Source organism: Macadamia integrifolia, chromosome 13, assembly GCF_013358625.1.
Source record: "Macadamia integrifolia cultivar HAES 741 chromosome 13, SCU_Mint_v3, whole genome shotgun sequence".
Classification (NCBI taxonomy): Eukaryota; Viridiplantae; Streptophyta; class Magnoliopsida; order Proteales; family Proteaceae; genus Macadamia; species Macadamia integrifolia.
In genome coordinates this window covers 5,562,760-5,583,866 of record NC_056569.1, presented here as the reverse complement: position 1 = coordinate 5,583,866, position 21,107 = coordinate 5,562,760, and the positions used below count along the sequence as shown (strand labels likewise).

The following is a 21,107-nucleotide window of genomic DNA, read 5'->3' as shown; positions in this document are numbered from 1 at the left end:
TCATCGATATTAGTCTTTAAACCCATGGCTGTTTAAGCTGAAGACTGGGTCCGCAGAGTGAATCCCATTCACTATTGGGAAGGGGCAGGGTGAGGGGAAAGTTGTAAGCATATAATTGTAAGGGACAAAGAATGTTACCCGGCTATGCTCTCTATATCTAGACATATAACAATTGTGAAAACTAGAGGGTTGGGGGGTGTTTTTTCACATCGTCGTATGTCTGGGCATAGATGTCCCTAAAAATAATAATAATAATTTTTTCACACAACCAATATATCCTATGCCCTCTCAATATTTTTTTCCTAATTATTCTCTCCTGTCCTGATCTTGTGGACCCCATCTAGTTGATACCTTTTTGTATGCCCTCATTAGTGTGGCGTGAGAGATTTCCCCCACATTGGCAATGTGGAAAATTCTCTCCACAATAATAAATTAATAATAAGGGAAGGGATTTGCTACCCCATCACGTGGCCTTGCACCAACACGAGGGCCAATAAGGGCACGCATAGGGGCATCCAAAGTAGAGGTGTGGTGGTCATTTCCTCCCTTTTGTGTGTGGAGCGAGGGAACACAACAAGGCAGCGTTCTTTTTCTCTAATAATAATAATAATAATATGGGAAAAAGAAAGTTAACCCCCATGTGCTGAGGATGCCTCCGCACAGGCCCCCATTGATCTATGCATTGGCACAGTAGCTAGCAAGCAGGTAGCATTCTCGTGCTACCAATAATAAAGGTAGTGTTTTCTAGGTGGGACATAGAATGCTACTGATAAAAAAGGGAGTGTTTTCTGGGTGGGACATAGAGGTGTGAAATGACCATTGTGTCCCCTTTGGTCGATGCCTTCCCGTACACTCTGATTAGCCAAGGCACGCTGCACAGCCACTACATCCCACCCAGTTAACCTTGATCCTAAATCAAAGACTAATTACAACTTAAGAAATCCTAATGTGACTAGGATACTGACTCTCATACTACAACTATTGTTAGGCTTAAAGAAAAGATTCAAAGAACACCCAACAAGGAGGTCCAAACAACCCCATGCAAGGCACATTTAGCCTTGTTTCTCGCCCTGTTTGACCCAGGCAAAAAGGTCTTCTTCCTGCTGGTGCTGGCTGCTGCATCTACCAGCTGTGGTTCCACAAGTGCATGCCTCGTACATCCCCCTTCTTAATTCTTAAGTGTTGGAAATTTGTATCAACATCATAGTATTCAGTGAAACGGGTATTTTTCAAAGAGTGCAATTAAAGAGTAGTTGATTCAGTCAAATCATTGCTTTCATATTTTCCGATTTAACGTTATTTTTTCTCCATTTAGCATTTCAAATGCATTGCAGTCTTGCACAAAGCTTAAGCTAATTCAGTACAGGGGGAAAAATGGATAACATTACAAACAGCAAGCCAAAAAGATAAGATAAAGCAAAGTGTTATCTCCAATTCTCCATAAATAACCCAAAAGGATGAACAGTTTAGAGGCTCCATGCACATGCAACTGAACTGTTCAGCAAACTCGTGCCATGGAAGTGCTAAGCTTCATCTTCATCTGCAACAGCAGAAACAAGATTAATGAATGAGTTGAAGGAATATTCCACAAATTTAATAAAGTAGCTACTTCCTCTAATATATGAAATTTGCAAGACCTGGGTTTGAAACCCATAGGTGTGCAAAAGCACTCTCCAAGTAAGGCTCATTAATAATCATTCCTCCACCCATAAATGTGAAATCAAAATTCAACTGCTAGAAAATGCATAGAAATTTTGAACTATTGAAATTAGTGTATATAAATGATCATTGAAGTTCCATGGCAACTGTAGTACCCCAAAAAAAGGCATCCCCACATCAACAGTAGAAGTGCCACTTAGACTGCCATTGACCATTAAAACTATGTTGTAACCAGAAGAAAGCATTAGGTATGATGCTGCCACTCTACTCAGATGATGAGCAAGACCATGCAGTGTTACGTGTAGCATAATGACATGAGTTTATGGCTACAAACATAGGATGCAAAAGTTGAAAAGGCTCCAACTTTCTGATTAAAACATGATACAGAATGACCACACATACAACTTCGTTCTGCTTTATTGAATAACAAGGCAATTCCTCTTTTCATTAATTTTTTATCATCAAAAAGGAAAGCAATTTATTTTTTTATTTTTTTATTTTTTTACTGAATAACAAGTTTTACTGAGGAAAAGGGGAGGACAGAATATAATAGACAGACAGGCCAACACATAACAAAAGCATGAACTGCAATAACCAGGGTAGAATGAAGAAAATAGAACAATGATCATTGCCAAATATACCAAGGCCCTCCCCTAGTCACCAAATGTTAAAAACAACAAGCACAAATAACCCCCCCCCCCAAAAGGGATAAAAATCGTCCGTTTTTCCCTTCTCTGTTTTTCTTGTGTTTTGCTAGTTGCAGAAGATGACACGTGTCATCAACGGTCAAGATTAATTCAGTTGGGTGAGGGTTATTATATCCAATTTGATTTTTAACTCAATCTTGGCAGTTCACTTAAAGTAATGCCACATGTCGCCTTCTTAAGGTAGCAAAACAAGAAAAACATAGATGATGAAAAACAGACGATTTTTTTCCCCCCAAAAGCACCCAGTATGGCCCATCCATATTCAACAGAGCTGTCACATCATAGTATACACCAGAAGATATTCAGGCTAAGAAGCAAAATGATAGGCCTCCTTGAAGAGATGCATAGCCCCCATGATCACTCCCAATGGGACAAACCGGAAGTGATGACTGCAATAACCAAATCCCCTCCCTTATGGAACTAAAACTGAATCTAAGATAGTGAACAACTGCTGGAGCTGCCACAAAAATAAATAGATAAGAAATAATAATTTAGGGTCCCTCTTGTTGTAACCCTGATGGTTAAAATGAGCCACCAACCAGACATGTTTGGCCTATGGAAGCATCTTTTGGGTCCTACAAATTGAGGACAAATCATTTAATTTCATATTTTCATTACTGTTCCTACTTGATTGATGAAATAGGTGGGCATGCAAGGCATTCTGAGAACTTCTAGTCTAGTCAGGCCCCTTCATTTTGATCAGGGGAGATACATTCTAGGCTTGCACTTCCATAGGAATGGTGGGGTGGCATCTCTTTTTCCCACTTTAAAAGATCAACATTTTCACATCTTGTTATGGTGTTCCTTTCTGAACATTGAAAGATTTCCAATAAAAAAATGTCCCAACAAAGGTGGTATTTGATGTACTAAGCCCAACCTTATCCCACTCTCTGATAGTATCCTAGTGACTACTAGGCTCTACAAGGATATAGTGGTGATTTCCTCACTAGTTATCTGCGGTAGCAAGCATTCTTAATCTCATCAACTCTGTTCATTCACATCGCCCAGTCTTTTTTTCCTTTATTTTTTTTTTTCCAAATACAATGTTAAACAGCCCAATTACTCTGTGTCCATACCAGTAAATAGCCCACTCTTGTTCTGGTTTCTCCCGTCTGATCATATTATACCACTCCACAACTTACAGTTTGGTAACCTAGTCTCTATATCCTTTACTTTCTTCCTCTCTTTGTTCGTTTTGTCAATTAGGTAATCACAATTCAAAAAATCATCAAGAAAAAAGAGTATAAATGTGGACAACAGCAAGTTACAAAGATGAACCCTAAAATATCCCTCTCAGAAACATGAATTCATCTAGTCCTAATAACTAATTCATTCAATAGAACAAACTTTAAAAGCTACATTATAAATCAATGACATTAAAGTGGTTTACTAAGAGTAATAGGTGATACATGTTTGGAGTCTATATAGGAATAAGGCATTGCATTGCTTGTGTTCAAGTGTTTCTGAAGTCTGATCAGTATTTGATGGAATGTTGGGTCCAAAACATGTGATAAGTGGTGTCGAGTTGTTCCTCAAAGACCAGATACTTTATTTTGGTGGATGGCTTGCCAGCTGGTTTGTTTAGTAGCTCATGAGGCCTTCACCAAAGCATACCTTTCAAAAGGTACCGCTTTATTACAGTGGCAGAAGATTTATGAAGAATCCTGGAGAGGGCTGTCTCACTGGACTGCTAGAAGGGTTTTTTGTTCCAAATAGTGAGCCAAAAAACTAACTCTCCTCTTACATGGTTGGCAAACAAAAAGTTATTTTGAGCAGTATTTGAAAATTCTCTCTTTCAAAGCATTGATAGGCATAGTTGTCACGGCGTCTAGGCAACCCAAGGCACTGAAGGGGGCCTGGATGCAAGGCGACCAAGGTGACCATAACTGTCAATGTGCCTGGATGCCTACCTGTCATCTAGGGGACGCCTTGACAACTATGTTAATAGGTTTGCGAATAAAGACTCTCTTTCAAAGCATTGATAGGTCTGCAAATCAATACTTCCAAAGAAAGTACAAGTAGACCCACATAAACCATACTTAGCGATCAATTGATGAATCTGCCCATTTTATTATCAAAATCAATGTCAACAAAACCATCTCATGGAGCTTTACTTTCTAATGCTACTTCTATAGTAGGTCCTCTTATAATCAATATTTAATAAATAAATTATAATCTATTATAGCTAATACTTTAGGAACCAAATTGGATTTCAGTTCAAAAAATTTACTTATACATATTCATTCATATTCATTAGTTATAAGGGAGCTGACTGTATTTCAATACATGCTTCCAGGGAAAGTAGGAGCAAAGACTTCATCGTAATAAATTATTTTTTTCCCCTAATGATCCCAATAAGTATCTATTCTTTTCCCAGGAAGAGACAGACTAGTAAATGTTAATCACAACCTTCCCTGCTCAACCTGCTCAAATACCCCCAACTATAAATAGTTTCTAAATTATCATTTTCATTTCCTCCATCATTGCAAATGGCTTCTCTTGCCATTGTGAAGGCATCACAGTGGCTTCCTAAATACTCATTTTCCAATGAATCCTCCCAGGAAACATAGCCAGAATGCCTGGAAACCCTCATATCATTTCTTATATTCTCACCTTTTATGATAAGAATATAACTCATATTCTCAATTGAAAAAAATTTCCCCTCAATTTTCCATTTTGACTTCCTTCCCTTTCAAGTTTCAACCCTGCTGTTGAATTAGGTCAGTTACATACCTAAGGGCATTGTACATAAGTGCCCAAAACGAAATTTCACTAAATATAACAATATAATGATGCAATTGCAATTTAGTGAAGCTGGAAAAATAAATAAAACGATTTAGGGTTAAGAAGTACCGAAATAGCGGCGCTCGTTGGCAGCCTTGGCCTTCTCAAGCATCTTGTCGAGATCCACTTGAAGCTTAGCATCCCATTTGACTAGCTGGTTCGCAAAGATTACGCCAAGACCCATACCTAAAACGTGTTCCCATGGATCTGAAACCCAATTCAATCAAGAAAACAACAACATTGGAGATTAGAGAGAGATCAAGAAGTGAAGAATTTGAAGCCATTTAAGCTTAAAAGAAAGAGAATTTATTTATCTTTTCTTTACATAGTTTTGAAGAACTTACGCCTCATTAGGGGAAGTTTACGAAGGCCGTTGGAATATACCTGGGTGCCGAAACCCAGTAGAGCTCCGATCAATGTTGCACTCGCCGGCATTTTTTCTTAGTCTTCTCTCTATTCTGTAGATTTTTTTTTTTTCCTTCTTAGTCCTCTCTCTCTCTCTCTCTCTCTCTCTCTCTCTCTCAAGAGTTCAGAGTTTATTCTTTAAAAAAAAAAAAAAAAAGTTTTACCGTTGGAGAGGGTTCCCTACAGCGTGGCCCCTGCACACACTCTGAATCAATAAGATTTTTAATTTTTTGAAAAAAAAAAAAGAATGCACATGGGCATCTCCCCACATAGAGATTTTATTGCCTCCCCCTCCCCCTCCCCCTCCCCCTCATATTCCATTCTTCTATTTGTGTTCGTAATACGGCAGCAGCGTCTACACCGAAACGGGACTTATTGTGGTCGTCAAGGTCAAGGATGTATGAAATTTTCCTTAGTAGTTCAGGGGAGGCTGTTTCCAGCCCAAAAAGTAATAATCTTAAGGGTAATGATCTGAAGATGTTTATGCGCATTCTCCCATTGATCACGGATGTTGGTATGTACATACTTTATCAGGTAGCATTCTCTTCCCATGTAACAGATCAATCATGGAGAGATTCGAGTTAGAGAAGTCTTTTAATACACAAACACCTTTGGACCAGTAGAGCTACACCCGAGTTGCTATGATAACACTAATAGAAACATCAATATGAATGAGATTTTTGTTTTTCATAAGGGTGGGATGGTCATTTCCTTCCCATTTAGACACAAGGGCCACACTGTACAACAATGTCAAAAAGACAAAGTACCCTAACTACAAGAACAACTTTTGTTTCGAGTGCAAGCTTCCATGGCATGAAGGTTTCCAACGCAGTGAAAGTGGGGAAGTGAGAGACAAATAATATCCCAAGCTTGTTGAGTGAGAGTCATGAAGATTGTAAGGTGTTCTAGTATGCTGTACAATGTCACTTTTACTACATGATCATACTATGTACTATAGTTATTCCTTTTAAAACTGTCATAAGCATAAACTCCTTAACAAATATGATGTTTATTTTTTATTTATCTATTTATTTATTTTTACTGATGACAATTATCGAAGGCCTAGTCACGTAGACCTATACTGACCCCACAGTCATATGGACCAGGTCATACTGAGGTTGAATGAAAACCATTCTACTTTCACCGAAAGTAAGTAGTGAAGAACACTAAGGGCCCGTTTGATAACATTTCAAGAAACGTGTTTCTGCCATTTATGTGTTAAAAAACAACAGAAACGGAACAAAAAGTGTTTGACAAAATTATTCCGTTTCACCTAATTACAGAAACAAAAATAACAATTTATATCTATTTTTGGTTCAAGAAACAGAAATGACGGAACAAGTTTTACTCGTTTCGTCGTTTCTTGAAACAAAAATCAGGGCATATTTTTCTTCTTCTTCTTCTTCTTCGTCCCTCTCTCTCTCTCTCTCTCTCTCTCTCTCTCTCTCACTCAGTACCCATCAAGAGCCATGGTGAAGCCAACCTCTCGTTCCTGGTTCAGACCCATAACCACCCCTCCTAACACCACGAGGAGAGACCCTCTGGTACTTCCTCGCCCTCCTCTCCGTCCTCTCTCTCTTTGGCCAAGAACTCAACCGCTGCTCCACCCTCGCTACTACTGTTGACTTCAAAGGCTTAGGCGACGAAGCTGTAGAAGAAGAAGAGATCTTCGATTCCCCACAAATTTTTGATATACCATTCCGTTCACTGGTCCCTCCTCCTCCCATCACCAAATCCGACTTCAAGACTCATCACGGCCCTCTATAGTCTGCTACGTCACTGCCGTCACCCACCTTCTCCGATCCCTCACCTAAAGGCTTTGACTACTGAGACGAAGATGAATTCGAAGGTCTTCCCAACACCGAATCCTTGCAAACGCCGCAAGAAAACACCACTCCATCTTCCTCGGCCGAGGATCCCAAACCCAAAATTTCGCCGCCAACGCTTCGGTCTTACACTATGGGAGTTTGGTTTCTCCACCGAGTAATAGGAAATGGGTTGTGGAGTATTTGGCTGTTATCTTCGAGTTTGGGGAGGTTGTTGGAGATTTGATCACCGAAATTGTGGTTTATTTTTCTCTGTTAACCGCAAGAGAACAAGAAATAGAGAAGAGAGGGGAACCAGGGATATCAGAAATGGAATAGAAACAAAGTTTACCAAACACCTTCAAATCTGTTTCTGTTTCCAGAAACGGAAATTTATGTTTCGTGAAACATAAACAGTAGAAACATTATCAAACGGCCACTTAAACATCCCCTTGTGAGTGATTCCAAAGGGATAAAAGGATTTGAATTCAAAACACATGTTTCTTGAGGCGAAGGTCTCTTGTCAACTCTGCTTCTACCCTAAGGCTCTGCCATTGGAAGTATCGATTTGCCCGTCTGATCCAATTCTTTAAACCATGCTTCTGAGTGGGCATTTGGACCAGTGTCAAAAACGGATCGGATTGGTGGTAGGAATTGGCTAAGGCTGATACTGGTACCCTGCATGGTTCCTGGCCGTTCATATTTCCGACTGATACAGGCCGGTCTGATCGGGATCCAACCGGAATTGATCCGGGTCCCAGGATTTTAAACCCTGGTTTGGAACCTTGGTTTACCCTGGGCCGGAACCGGTTTTTTACTTTAGAATTTTATTTCTTATATTTTTCCTTCCAAAGCTAAGGTTAAAGGAGGAAAGTCAAGCGGTTCTGAGTTGGGATTTGTGAGAAAGAATGGCGTCTCTCATTTTGGGTGGAAGAATGGCGTCTCTCATGGCCTCTGGAGCTCTCCTTCCAAATCCAAACCCTAACCCTAGCTTGCCTTCTCTGCATAAACGAACAAACCGTCCCAGCGGTGTAAGCCTCTCTCATATCCCATCCCTGAAACCCCTTAATTTGACGCTGCACAGAGTTCAACCGTATAAGCTTTGTTCATCTTCCTCTAAGCTTAGGGTTTTTGCTTCTTCTATTGCTCCTTCAACTCCCACAGAGCAATCAACGGAATCAAATCCCAATTCAAATCTTATATCCGATTCGACACGCACGGTCGCGACTGTTGTTGCTGTCGCTTTCTCTGTATGGAAATTGTTTGCGGACATGATTCGGGGGATTTCCTTTAAGATTAAGAGAATTTGTATGAGCCCCACGCCGGAAGAGATGGCGACGATGCAAAATCTTCAGGAAAACCTAGTTTGCACGGTGGGTCCGTTGTTCTTTGCCGCTCTCCGTGACCGTCCGAGTGGGTACTTGAACACTCCGTTAACAGTTGTTGCTGCTGGCATGGCGAAGTGGCTTGATATCTATAGTGGAGTATTGATGGTGAGGGTTTTGCTCAGTTGGTTCCCTAACATTCCTTGGGATCGCCAGCCTTTGTCTGCAATTCGGGATTTGTGTGACCCTTACTTGAATCTCTTCCGCAACATAATTCCGCCAGTATTCGACACCTTGGATGTCAGTCCACTTCTAGCGTTTGCAGTTTTGGGAACACTTGGTTCAATCTTGAACAACAGCCGGGGATCGTATTGAGGGCTTTCTGATGTTGCCAATTATTCTTTTTTACCTGCTGGCTCATAAACTCATAATCAGTTGAAAATTGGAAAAAGCTTCACAGTTATAGTAGCTGCTAAATGAGCGATGTAGTCCTAGTAAGGGGTGAAAGATTTTTTTTTTCCTTTTTTTCTTTGATGTTTTGTAGGCTCATTTTATGATTTTGTAGTTTTAATTTGGATTTCCTAGAGGGTATATATGATGATATGTTTTTGCCATGTAATCTTCTGGGTTCAAATAAGTAGTCGATGTCTATGCTAGTGTACTACAATAGCAATGATACACGTTTGCATATCTTGCCTGTCATCATAAAATGTTTGTCTCTACTATATGGTTCTTTATAAGTTCTTGACACCAGGGTTTGGTTGCTGTTAATTCATTATGTTTCTTGATATACAGAATATGTCAATGATCTCTGGGTTAGTGATTTTGGAATACACTTTAATCCTTCCTTTTTATGGTTAGCTTACTAAGATTCTTGAGTTTATATACTAGGAATGCGAGTAGGTGTTAAAAAAAGGAAAGAGAATGAAAAATATTAGTAAAACATGTTGTTGGACAATTTTTCCTGTGCTCAGATTCAATAATCTCCATAACTAGTATATCGGTTTTGTTTAATTATTTGCATTTAGATTCAGGTGAATGGTTATATATTATCCACTACTAGCCAGTGTGAGCTGTGAAACTTAGAAAAATAAAAAATGTCAAATTGATCTGAAAGAAGTATTACTCCTTTCACATAAAAAGATAGCACCTCTAGATTTGTCAAATGGCACAAAACAGTAATAAAACAATGAGTTTAGTCTCTTTTATGAGTGAAAAACTAACAGTTTTATTAAAAATAAAAGGCTGAAATCTGAAGCATGGGGTACAACCGAAGCATAGGAGCCTGGCTTTGGGAATGGAACATGCAAACTACTACTTACGCATTTATAGGCAACCATCTCTTGTTGATGATGAATGGTATGTAGTAACGCTTGTTTGTGAAATGGGTTCGGAAACCACATATTTCTTTCAATCATCATTGTGTACTTCCAATATTCACTTAGAGGAAGGTCCTCTTACTGTGCTCCTTAAATTACATAAAAATTGCCAATGGCAAGTAGTCAAGCCATTGAAAATATAATCTTCGCTAATGGTCTTGGGTCTATGTAGAGTTTCCTTCACTTGACAAAGATGATCTACCTGGTCCTGTTTGCCCCAGCTAGAAAGCTCTTCTTTATATGCATAAACAATTAAACAGTACAAATTGCCTTAGGTCTAAACACGTAGTTCTTTGTCCCCAATTCAAGTGCTTAAGGTCAAAACAACCATTTGTTGAATCCATCTATCCTTTTGAAAGTGGTCCTTTTGCAGTCTAGTATCTAAGCAGGCCCCTTTTAGGTGCTTTAGGGATTGGAATCATGTTCGAGAATTCCTCTTTAACATCTCTCTTGGATACCTCATTTGCTAGTGAATGTCTGGATCCTGGTTTCCAATATAACAAAATTTTCACTAATGGGAGCTACGCTCTAGTCTTCACGACGAGATTCAACAAGACAAAAACAACAACTAAGCAGCGTTGTCTCAATTAAATGGGGTTGGCTACATGGTTCCTGCCCTCCAATCAGTTTTATTTGACGTCATACTAGACAAGGCCTGAGCTATGCATGTCTTTCCTCGCTACTGTTCCTAAGATCATTTTAGGTCTGCCCTTAGCTTTTTTAGTTCATTCAATCTGAATCAAATCACTCTTCCGTACTGGAGCATCCAAAGGGCTCTCTTGAACATAGTCATGCCACTTAAAACAACTTTCTCGTGGCTTATCATGTGTCAGTGCTACTCCCAAATCGGCTCTGCTGGTCAAAGAAGAAGAAGAGAGAGAGAGAGAGAGAGAGAGAGAGAGAGAGATTTCCAACTTTCCTACTCTACTTTGTACTCATTCAATTAGAATTCCAATTAATATTGGTTCTTGGCATCTAGAAGAAGAAGAAGAAGAAGAAGAAGCCAATCGGGTGTTGCTACTCCAACAAATGATATATATATATATATATATTTTCACAATTTGCCTATTCTACTCTGTACTCTTTTAATAAGAATTCCAATTAATATTGGTTCTTGGCATCTAGAAGAAGAGCAGCAGCCAAATGGATGTTGCTACTCCAACAAATGAATTTTTTTTCCAATTTGCCTATTCTAATCTGTGCTCTTTCAATAAAAATTATACTTAATATTGGTTCTTGGCATCTTGCTGTGTCTTCCTTAGGGAAATCAATCATATGAAAGGCAACTCTCCTATCATGCATCAAAGTAAAGAAATCCACACATACTATCTAGAATCAGCACAAAGATGGCTATTGGAAATGTGGGAATTGGCCACAACCTGATCTTGTGTTGATTCTTTAATGTAGTCTGTGTGGTTTCCACAAGTTTCTGCTTAGTATTTATTTCAATTTTATATTATCTTAGTATCTTACTGAGGGTTTGCAGGAGTCAAAGAGTTGGAGTTGGAGGAAGCTGGAAGCTTTATTTTATTAAATAAATGGAGTTGGGTGCCCGTGGTAGTCAAGTATTTAATCCAGGAGTCAAAGAGTTGGAATAGTGGGATATGGATGTTTGCATGTGGCCCTTGTACTGGTTTGGAGATAAGGATGTGTCATTGATTCAGGGTTCTTTGGGGAGGAAAGAGAACAACCTTGATTGTTGTTCCATGTGATCTGTATATGAAATTTAGTTTGGAACTTTGGATTCTGAATTACAGATCTTGTTTCTGTGTTCTGGTTTCTCTTGATGATTTGAAGGCTTTTAAATATTGGATCGTGGAAAAAGGTGGAAGTTCCCTTTGAATTGCATAATATGTACACTATGTAAGGATATGGTTTTAATTGACTTCATATCTTTGAGATTGCTGCACTTTAGTTCTTGAAAATCCAGCTACGTCGACTGGAATATAAAACCTGTCTAGTTATATTGTATTTTCTGATTTTTAAGGGCTAATAGGCCAATGTTGGCTGACAGTAGAGGAGGTCTATGAAAATATGCTTGGTTGATTGGACTTGCTAGATCATGTTGTATCCTATGGGTATTTCATTTATCTGGAGATCTCAATCCGCAAATGCCTTATAAGATGATTTGGCTTGGATTGGTGCTCACCTTAGGCATACCGCTCGGTATTTGTTTTGGATGTTCGGTTTTTTTCCTTTGACAATGTATTTTCCTCTGTTGTGTTGTTTTGCCTTCTTTGTTTGCATTGTAATCCAATTAGTCTCCCCTTTTCTGACATACTTGTTCATTTTGGAGAAAGAAAAAAAAAAAAAACTCGCTGGTGGTGGATTGTCTCTGCATCATTTCCTGGTTTTTGGAAGTCATTTGGTGGTAAAATAGTAAAGTTGATCAGAACTTTATTATGCTCTTGATCTGAAAACTAATCAAAACAGACTGAATTTGGTGGGGGCCTTCATCTTCTTTTAAAGTTTGAGATTCTTATGCCTTGATTTATTACGAGTTTACTTATCTATAGAGTTTGTTTAGATTTGGGTGTTGTCTTTCCTTCAACTGGAAAGTCATGGTGGGTTAGCCTGTTACTTTGTCAAGGACTTGTTATTTGACTGGAGGGCAAGCATATCTCTGTAAAGCGGCTATATTTAAATTTCTTTGCAGTTTAGGCCTACAACCTTGACAGATAGTCGGGTTTGTATACCCATCTTTCAGATCCACAATAATTTTTTGGAAGAGCCATAACCAAGTGATTTATACAATTATACTTCCCCAAGTTTTCTGAACCACTCAACTAAGCTGCTTTTATTTGATTCATTAATCTCCCAATTACTAGGGGATGATTTCCCTAACACCATAAACTGTAATGGAGGATGAGAGAAACACCATTCTCAATATATAGCATGTTATGTCCAGATTGGTTGCCTACGTCCTTATTCTTCTTGGCTTTATTTTTTGGATAGTGAACTGCTTGTTCTCACTTTTTATTTTCTGGACTGTTCTTCTGGGAAGTACTGCTTTTTGTCTTGCAGTGACATGATATTAATGGGAAACGATGTTTTTTTTTTTTTGGTGGAATGGTCTGAGTTGTTGAGGAACCAAAAACCCCTTAGGATCACACCAGAGAGCCATTTCCCCCTTGTTGGACTGCAATATGTCCCGCAATGAATGGGTATCATACTTCTATGCTAAAGTAGAAGCCTTTGGTTCTTTTCTTTTTAGGTGGTGGTGTTCTATGGAGGTTGGAACTTCCTGTATCATTCATTGTTCCAGGTTCTTTCGAGTGTAAGGTAGAATTGATTTTCTAGTTATAGATCTTCTCCCCCACCTCTCTTCTGGTAAGTAGGTCACAGAAATATTTTATCCCAGAGTAATAAAGGGACCGGAAATTAATCATGTATAAAACTGGCTAACACTTGACCCATTGGATGGGCTGATGAGATTTTGACCGTGTTCATACAAGGCCATGCGTGAAAACTTTCTTTCATCTAAAATAAAAACAGAGTACGAAAATTACTCTAATTAGATCCAGAAATGTTTGCGGTTAAGTAAATAGTTCTACGAATGAAAAAATCGGATGAAATTGGAAAATGAAAATTTTGTATGAGTATATGTTTTGCCACCCATTTGTGGAAAATCTTAGTTATGATTATGCTAGATTACTAGTGATTTGATTATTGAAATAGTATCTCTTTCCAAAAAAGCATGTTGTAATCGAAACCTTTCACCTGCATAAAAAAAAAAAGGGAGAAGTTTCCCACGGCTCAGGAGTGGGGATTACTTTCCCATGCCCTCTCCCATAATTAGCCGTGGAGTACACATTGACACTCTTTCCTCATACAAGTTATAGGTCCTTGATGAATTTATTCTTCTCTAGTCTTAAGCTATGCATGTCTTTGATTCATCACTATTCCTAAAATCATTTTGAGCATAATCTCTGTTTTATTTATGAACGTGAGAAACGCTAGACGGACAGTGTTCCACTGTTCCTCTTCCCTAAAAGTAATAACAATTAGAGTAATAGTCTTTAATGAATTTGGGTAGATTATAATAAGTTGAAGTCATTTATTCTTATTCATTGATCCCCTAATTTTTAGTCCCCAGAATCTTCATGGAGCAATACATTGAACATTGAACATAAACCTTATATCCAATATAGATGTTCATCACCGAAACGCAGATTGCCTAACTATTGTCAGATATGTTGCCTTTGGGAGGGACAGAAAAGGGACCGATTGAAGTCTTGCATATATGATTTTGTTTGACTAATGTGTTTTTTTCTAGTGAGAATGTTTGACTAATCTGTTGAATAATTTAGGTTATGATGATTGAATCTCGGTTTGGTTGCAAAGAAAATTAAAGCAAAGATAAATAAAACCTAGATAGGCTCTTGCCCTAGACATAGGGGTGTGCAAAATTATCGTGAAAAAATACCTGGGTATACATGGAAAGCTCCTCCTCTTCCTTCCGAACTTAACCCCCACTCCTCTCTCTCTGTCTCCTATTGTCATCCACGACCCAACAAGGTCAACCTGTCATCACCAGGGCTAGGCCCATGGCAAGGAACTAAACTTTTTTTTCAAACAAAAACAATACATGTGTTAGGAAAAAAAAAAGAATTACTGATGACTGGATTTTCTTTTTTCCTTTTTTATTTTATAAAATAGAAATTATTTTATAAATAGAAATGAGTACTTTCATGCCTAGCTTCTATGTTTCTTTTAAATATTTTAGTGTAATTCTATTGGGAATTGAAAAGATTTGTTGTCCAATAAAGAGAAATCTCCAGACTGGAATGCATTATTTAAAAGAAAATTCTTGGCTGGAATTATTAGTTGAAAAAAAAAATACATTTCTAATAGTTCTATATCAATTAAGATAAATCTAAACAATCAATTTTAATTAAAAATACATTTCTAATAATGCTAAATCAATTAAATTATACTGAAACAATAAATCAAATAGTAAAAATTTAGGAAAAAGAAGGCTGCCAGACTACGTGGAGACTGGGCCCAGACATAGGAAGGGTGAAATAATTGCCCCCTCCCCCCCACCAATGAAGTGAAATATCTCATCCCTATTAAGCACCCTCGCAAACTCTCATTGGCCCCTGTGTTGGTGCAAGAGTCACACATTTATCCCTCCCTAAAAATTATAAAGTGAAGGAGTACTTTTGGAGTTGTGAAACACGCGAGTGCATACCAAAGGCTATTACTATTCAAACTCCCCGGGACAAGGACACTTAATCTAATATTTTTGCCTATAGACATGCCAATCAATGATGTGTCATTCTAAGAGTTGTATAAGCTATTTATTCTTGAGGAATATGATGGTTATGCTACCGATATCATACATCTTGTTACACTTTTTCTTTCTTCTATGACACACTCTCTCTCTCTTCTCTGACATGGGCTTTAGTATCCAAACCATGGGATGCTTCCTCCCTTGCTTCCATTGGCTTGGCATGAGATTCCATCCCATCCTTACAGTGTGTCAATCCCCTACCCCTTTTTCTTATTACTTGTTTAGTTGTACTGTATCAAGAACATTTATCAGAAATTTAATGATACAAAGTGTGCATTTATGTAATTTGACATGACCTTTTTAAAAGGTCAAAAAGATTTGTAAAATTATTTATTTATCTATATGTATTATTTCAATTTATATTTTGAAGTTTTTATTTTTATTCCCCAAAATGAACAACATATTTCAAATCCACCATAGATGAAATCATTGAGTTTTTTTCCTTTTTTTTTTATAGGTACCTATTCTAAAGAAAGGTGGTGGGCGAATGTGATGACAAGGATACTCGAACTCAAGACCTCTTAGTGAGCGTAGACTTAACACATCACAGCTTCATCAATTGCACTATATAGTTGTCGTTATTTCTAATTTGATCAACCGTCTAATTTTAATCTGATCCGATAATGCTTTCTTCATTGACACTGAAGAAAATGTTAAAATTGACTTTAAAATGTGAACATAATGTAAAAAAGCACATTTATCCCTCTCTCTCTCTCTCTCTCAGGTAATTAAGGAAATTCTTTTTAAACTTTGGTATAAATTTCTGACTCATTTTAGATGAAAATTTTACTTGTAAGATTGGTGTGGTTCCTCCATCACATGAGCCGATACTATATCAAGACACAATTCATGGAACTTCTATTCACTAAACATGGTCAGGTCTAGCCACACCCACCCACCCCTTCCTTTTTTTTTTAATAACATTTGAGAAAGAAAGTTAAGAAGCCAAAGAAAGACTAAATGCTCTTGATGTTTGAACTGTCAAATTCAAACCCCCTTCAACTATGAGGAGCCGTCTTTAACTTGGTGGTTAGGTCTCCAGCTGTTGATAGAGGAAACTAGGGAAGAATCCTGCCTCACATTGTGGAGTTGGCTTGGAAAGGGGTTATATGGGGAGGGAATTATTCTTGTACCCTAAAAAATTTAAAGCACAGTTATCTTTTAACTGAGAAGAGTGGGTGAGCCTATGATGGGATGATTAAATTTTACTATTGTAACATATTTGTAATGGGTTTAAAATTTGGAAAGAGTCTTTTTTGTACATCAGGGAGTAAGGTTGCGTATATTTACCCCTTCAGACCTTATTGTAGGAGCCTCGTGTAATAGATGTTACCCTAGTGTAAAATTAGAGAGACCAACCTTCCACATGACTCAAAATAATTAGATTTGAAAGGCAAAGTTGCATTCATGTGGCTGTGTGGCTCCGGAGAGCACCACCCCACCCCCTTCCCTAAAAAAAGATTGTAGCATTCAATGAATTTCAAAGGTTGAAGAGTAGAAAGATATATCATAATGAATGTGAGTGTGCCTGTAAATCAACTGGATCCAACTCATCAAAACATTGCCTTTTTGATTCTCCATTTATGTTTAAATGTGATGGAAAACTTATGTTTTTAGTTTTTCTTTCTTTTTTTCTTTTATCTTTTTTTTTCAGAATCGAGGGGGGGTCAATAGAATTCCTCTCTATAGAGCCTAGGGACCAGAGAGTGATCCTAGGGCTGAGAGGACCTGAGCATGTGTCCCTAGGTCACCCCAGCCCTAGGATCACTTTCTAATCCCTAGGATCTATGGAGAGGAGCCGAATGAGGAGAGTGAAGCAGAATGCATCCAACTCAACATGTTTTGTTTCTACAAATAATAGATGCATGATTTTGGTAGCTCACTAATTGCCCAATAAGGCTATGTCGGATAAACTTAAGATAGTGGTATGGCAACACCTAAATATCTTTCCTTTTATTTAATGAAAAATGGTTTTTTTTTCGACAGCATGGTCTACGCCAGCACTCCTAAACAGATTGTAGAAGAAAAAAGAAAGAAGAGTGGTGGCGCTTCATGTGGATTGAGGTTTGGGTCAAAATTAACCCGAACCTGATTCAGAATTGTTTTACTTAGCTTCCAAACATAGGACAAGGGCTAATGGATGATAGGTTAACCCGGGGAATCTGCTAGGAAAATATGGTTAGGTTAGTAGAGTTATCATGTATATTAAGCATGAGCCCAAGATCCGGAAACAGTGCTGGACTGTCCCCACCTAAAAATAAGATTTTGGGGGGCGGGGGGAAGCATTGAAGTTCTTGAAAAAAAAAAACAAAAAAATATTGCTTCTAACTGCTCTTCTTGTAATCCATAATCAATATTTATATGATGAAAATATATATTATTAATCATAGGAGTTTATATGATGAAAATATATATTATTAATTATAGGAGAGTATTAATTAGATGGCAGACCTTAGCGTTAAGTCACGTTGTTTCATTACGATTTAGTGGTCATGAGTTTGAATTGGGATATAATTTTTCTATGAGGTAGGGGTAAGCAGTATATTATGATATTTCCCAAACCCCGCAATGGTGGGAGCCTCTGCATAGTTCAATAAGAATTAAATTTGATGAATAAGTTGTTTACGTCATCATTTAATTGTGATTACAATTTAAAATTCTATATATAGTAAATTATATGACTGGATTAATCCACCAAATTTGAAAAATGGTGACGCTTTTTGTTGTTTGATGGTGAGATTGCCAATCAACTTAACTGTATGGAAAATACGTAAGAAATAAAAAATTTAGTGAGCTTAGTGATCTAAAAAGGGCAATAAACTTCAAGAGAAGCTATATATTAAAATGAAAAAAGAAAGAGAAGAGTGTATAGGCAAACATAAATATTTTTCACACTCATAATCATTTCTTTGCTCTCATAGTACTGATTTGCTATGGTTGAGATGGTTATTGTGTTAAATGGCTCAAATAATTGGGGAATGTTTTAACTTTGGGATAAGGAAGTCTAGGATTCAAAAAATTTAACATCTGTTTGTAATGATTCCACTCCTGTTGAGGATCATGTTTTATCATTGAATATAATTACCATAGGTTATCATTGGGAATTGACCTATTATTATTATTATTCGTGATCGTAGTTATGATCCTATTATAGGGGAAATAGGATGAGCATCTATTTTATTCTTTAACATTCAACTTTTTGCGATCTACATGAATTATGGTGTTTTAAGATGTCTCAATTTAGAAATTAGGCGACTTCACTAGGGATTACAAGAGGCATAGGAACAATAATGCAAAAAAAATAGTTATTTGAACTAATTGTGAAGATATGGTAGCTTTGTTGTCAGTGGGTGGTTTGGGAACTATTTGTATTTTTGTGTGAAGTATAAAAATAAATTATTACTATTGGGTTTATAGACAAAAGAGTTAAAAAACGTATATCTATTTAGTTGTTAAAAACAAATTTTTTTTTATGGGCAATGCCGAACTATGCTAGATGGTATAAGGGGGAAATTTTCTAGGAGTCCAAATTGTCTACAACGAGTGGTGAAATGCAGTAAACATCCAATGGTTGAGAGGATTCAGCCATACACCCCCAATCATTGGATGCTCACTGAACCTTGTCGCCTAATTGTAGACTTTTTTTATGCTTTTTTTAGTCAATATAAATGACATAGACATATCTACTTTTCTCATAAAGCCTTCTATATACATATATCATATATATAAGAAATTATTAATAAACGGTTAGGGGAAATCTTGTTGTAATCAAAGTCGGTAAAAAAATAAAATTTTAGTCTTCATTTTTTTTTTTTTTTAACTTCTAAGTAGAACACAAATTTTTGCTTTTTTCAATGATTGTACAATCCTATCATTTCATGTCATATGCCTATCCAAAAACCATACATAACAATTACCTCTCACATACTTAATCTAATTTCAAATTATTTATTAGTGTCATTGTTTTACGCATTTTTCAAGTATATATATGAAATGATAGGATTTATCCTCATTAAAAAAAAAGTGTTATATTAAAAGGATAAAAAAGTAAAATAACAAATTATTTGACATTTTAACAGACGTCAATAAGAAAACTTGGTATTAAAAACCTATTTCTTACCCTTAACTTAAAATTTTTGTCAGATCAATACAAGAAGTAATAAGAAGGTTACAACTTCTACATTCACTACTTCAATGACAACAAGAAGAACCCAATTATTAGTCACATGTAATAAAATATAATTGGACAATAATATTTTGCTATACTGATTACTAACCAATAGTGATCTGGACCAATCAAGTGTCAAAGCATTCCCCCTATTGACAAGTTGTTCGAAACAATTGCAATGTCTTGTTTCTCTCTTTTGCGAACCAAAGAAATTCTCTCATTATTGGGTATAAATTCAAAAAATAAATCTTCCTTTCATTTAAAAAAAAAAATCAATATAAATATTGATACATATATACAATATCGATACTTAAAACCATGATACCAGCAAATTGCCTATCAATCCACCACCTCTCCTTTGCCAGAAAATTATAATTAATTGAACCAATTAACAGATTAATTAAATTTTAAATTTAAATAAAAACAAAGGGCATAGATTACATTTCAAGAGTCTCTCTCCCCTTCACCGGCTCACCGCTAAGTGACATTCGGACATGCACGCACGCACGCACGCACGACCCTCAGTACCCCACGACCTCAGCAATAGCCGTTAAGGGAAAGTCTTCCTCTAAAATCTCTATGTCGGAAGAGATATACATCACCATTCGCCACCATTAATAAAATGCCACTAATGGTTAGACCAATTGCTTTCCTCCCCTCAAAACTTCCTTTTCAACTAGGGCCGTCATCTACCCAAATAAAAAAAAAAAATTGGTTTGGTTCGGTTTTGATTGGACCACATTGGTTTTTAACATATACCAACTTAAACCATGGTTAAATCATTAGTTGTTATTAGCTCAGTTTTGATTTTTCATTCGCATACCCTCTCACATTCCATAGGTGACGATTTAATTATTCACCTCTTCATGTCCATGCTCGAATATATGATGTTTCAAATAATAAATCAAGTTGGGTTATTGCAAATTCAATCATAGGAAATGTATCTTATTGTTTGCCAGTTATGTATTGATAGGAGAAACTTTTGAGGCTAGTGCAAGGGCAATACATCTTGGACTAAAGCAGACATGACTTAAGGATTGGAACATTGAAGAAATTTGAAGCAATGACAAGAAAATCGGTGATCTCCATAGCTTTCGAGCATAACTTCTCCGTTTTTTGACATACCCCCTAACCCTTTTTTGGCTCAAGCCTAACAATGAAGTGGTCGTTCTTATGATTTGTGTAGTCCATAAGACTATGACCAATTTAGCTAACTTTAACATTTCCCAATCAAGCATTGATGTATTTAGCCTTTTTAATTTAATATATTCTTCTCTTTCTTACCAAAAAAAAAATTACCACCCCTTCATTGGTGGGAAACTGCCCATCTGGCATTTTACAGACCCTAGAAAACCTTTTTGTACCAATTTTCAAAAACCCTAATCTAAAAACCACCCGGTATGGGTTTAGTTTCGAACTCATCCAGGGTTTTGGTCAGTACAAGTCGGTCCAACCGGGTTGGATTGGGTTTTGACACCCAGAACCTTCAACTCTCTCTCTCTCTCTTTTTGACAAACGGCTAGAATCCAACGTCTCTCTTGAGAGCCTTCTATTTCTCTCTCACCAAACCCAACGGCAT

At 37.2% G+C, this 21,107-nt stretch overlaps 2 protein-coding genes across 2 annotated transcripts; one reads left to right on the top strand and one right to left on the bottom strand.

The window, feature by feature from the left end:
* Nucleotides 1–1,257: 1,257 nt before the first annotated feature.
* On the bottom strand, nt 1,258–5,663 carry LOC122059364. The gene is made up of 3 exons (XM_042622100.1): nt 5,495–5,663; nt 5,220–5,357; nt 1,258–1,540 (listed from the first exon to the last, which is right to left on the bottom strand). The coding sequence occupies exons 1-3, from the start codon at nt 5,583–5,585 to the stop codon at nt 1,524–1,526; spliced, it is 246 nt and encodes an 81-aa protein (XP_042478034.1). The 5' UTR covers nt 5,586–5,663; the 3' UTR covers nt 1,258–1,523.
* Nucleotides 5,664–8,222: 2,559 nt separating this feature from the next.
* On the top strand, nt 8,223–11,973 carry LOC122058596 (ylmG homolog protein 1-2, chloroplastic-like). The gene is made up of 2 exons (XM_042621230.1): nt 8,223–9,179; nt 11,551–11,973. Exon 1 carries the CDS (start codon nt 8,269–8,271, stop codon nt 9,058–9,060), a length of 792 nt encoding a protein of 263 aa, XP_042477164.1. The 5' UTR covers nt 8,223–8,268; the 3' UTR covers nt 9,061–9,179; nt 11,551–11,973.
* Nucleotides 11,974–21,107: the final 9,134 nt, after the last annotated feature.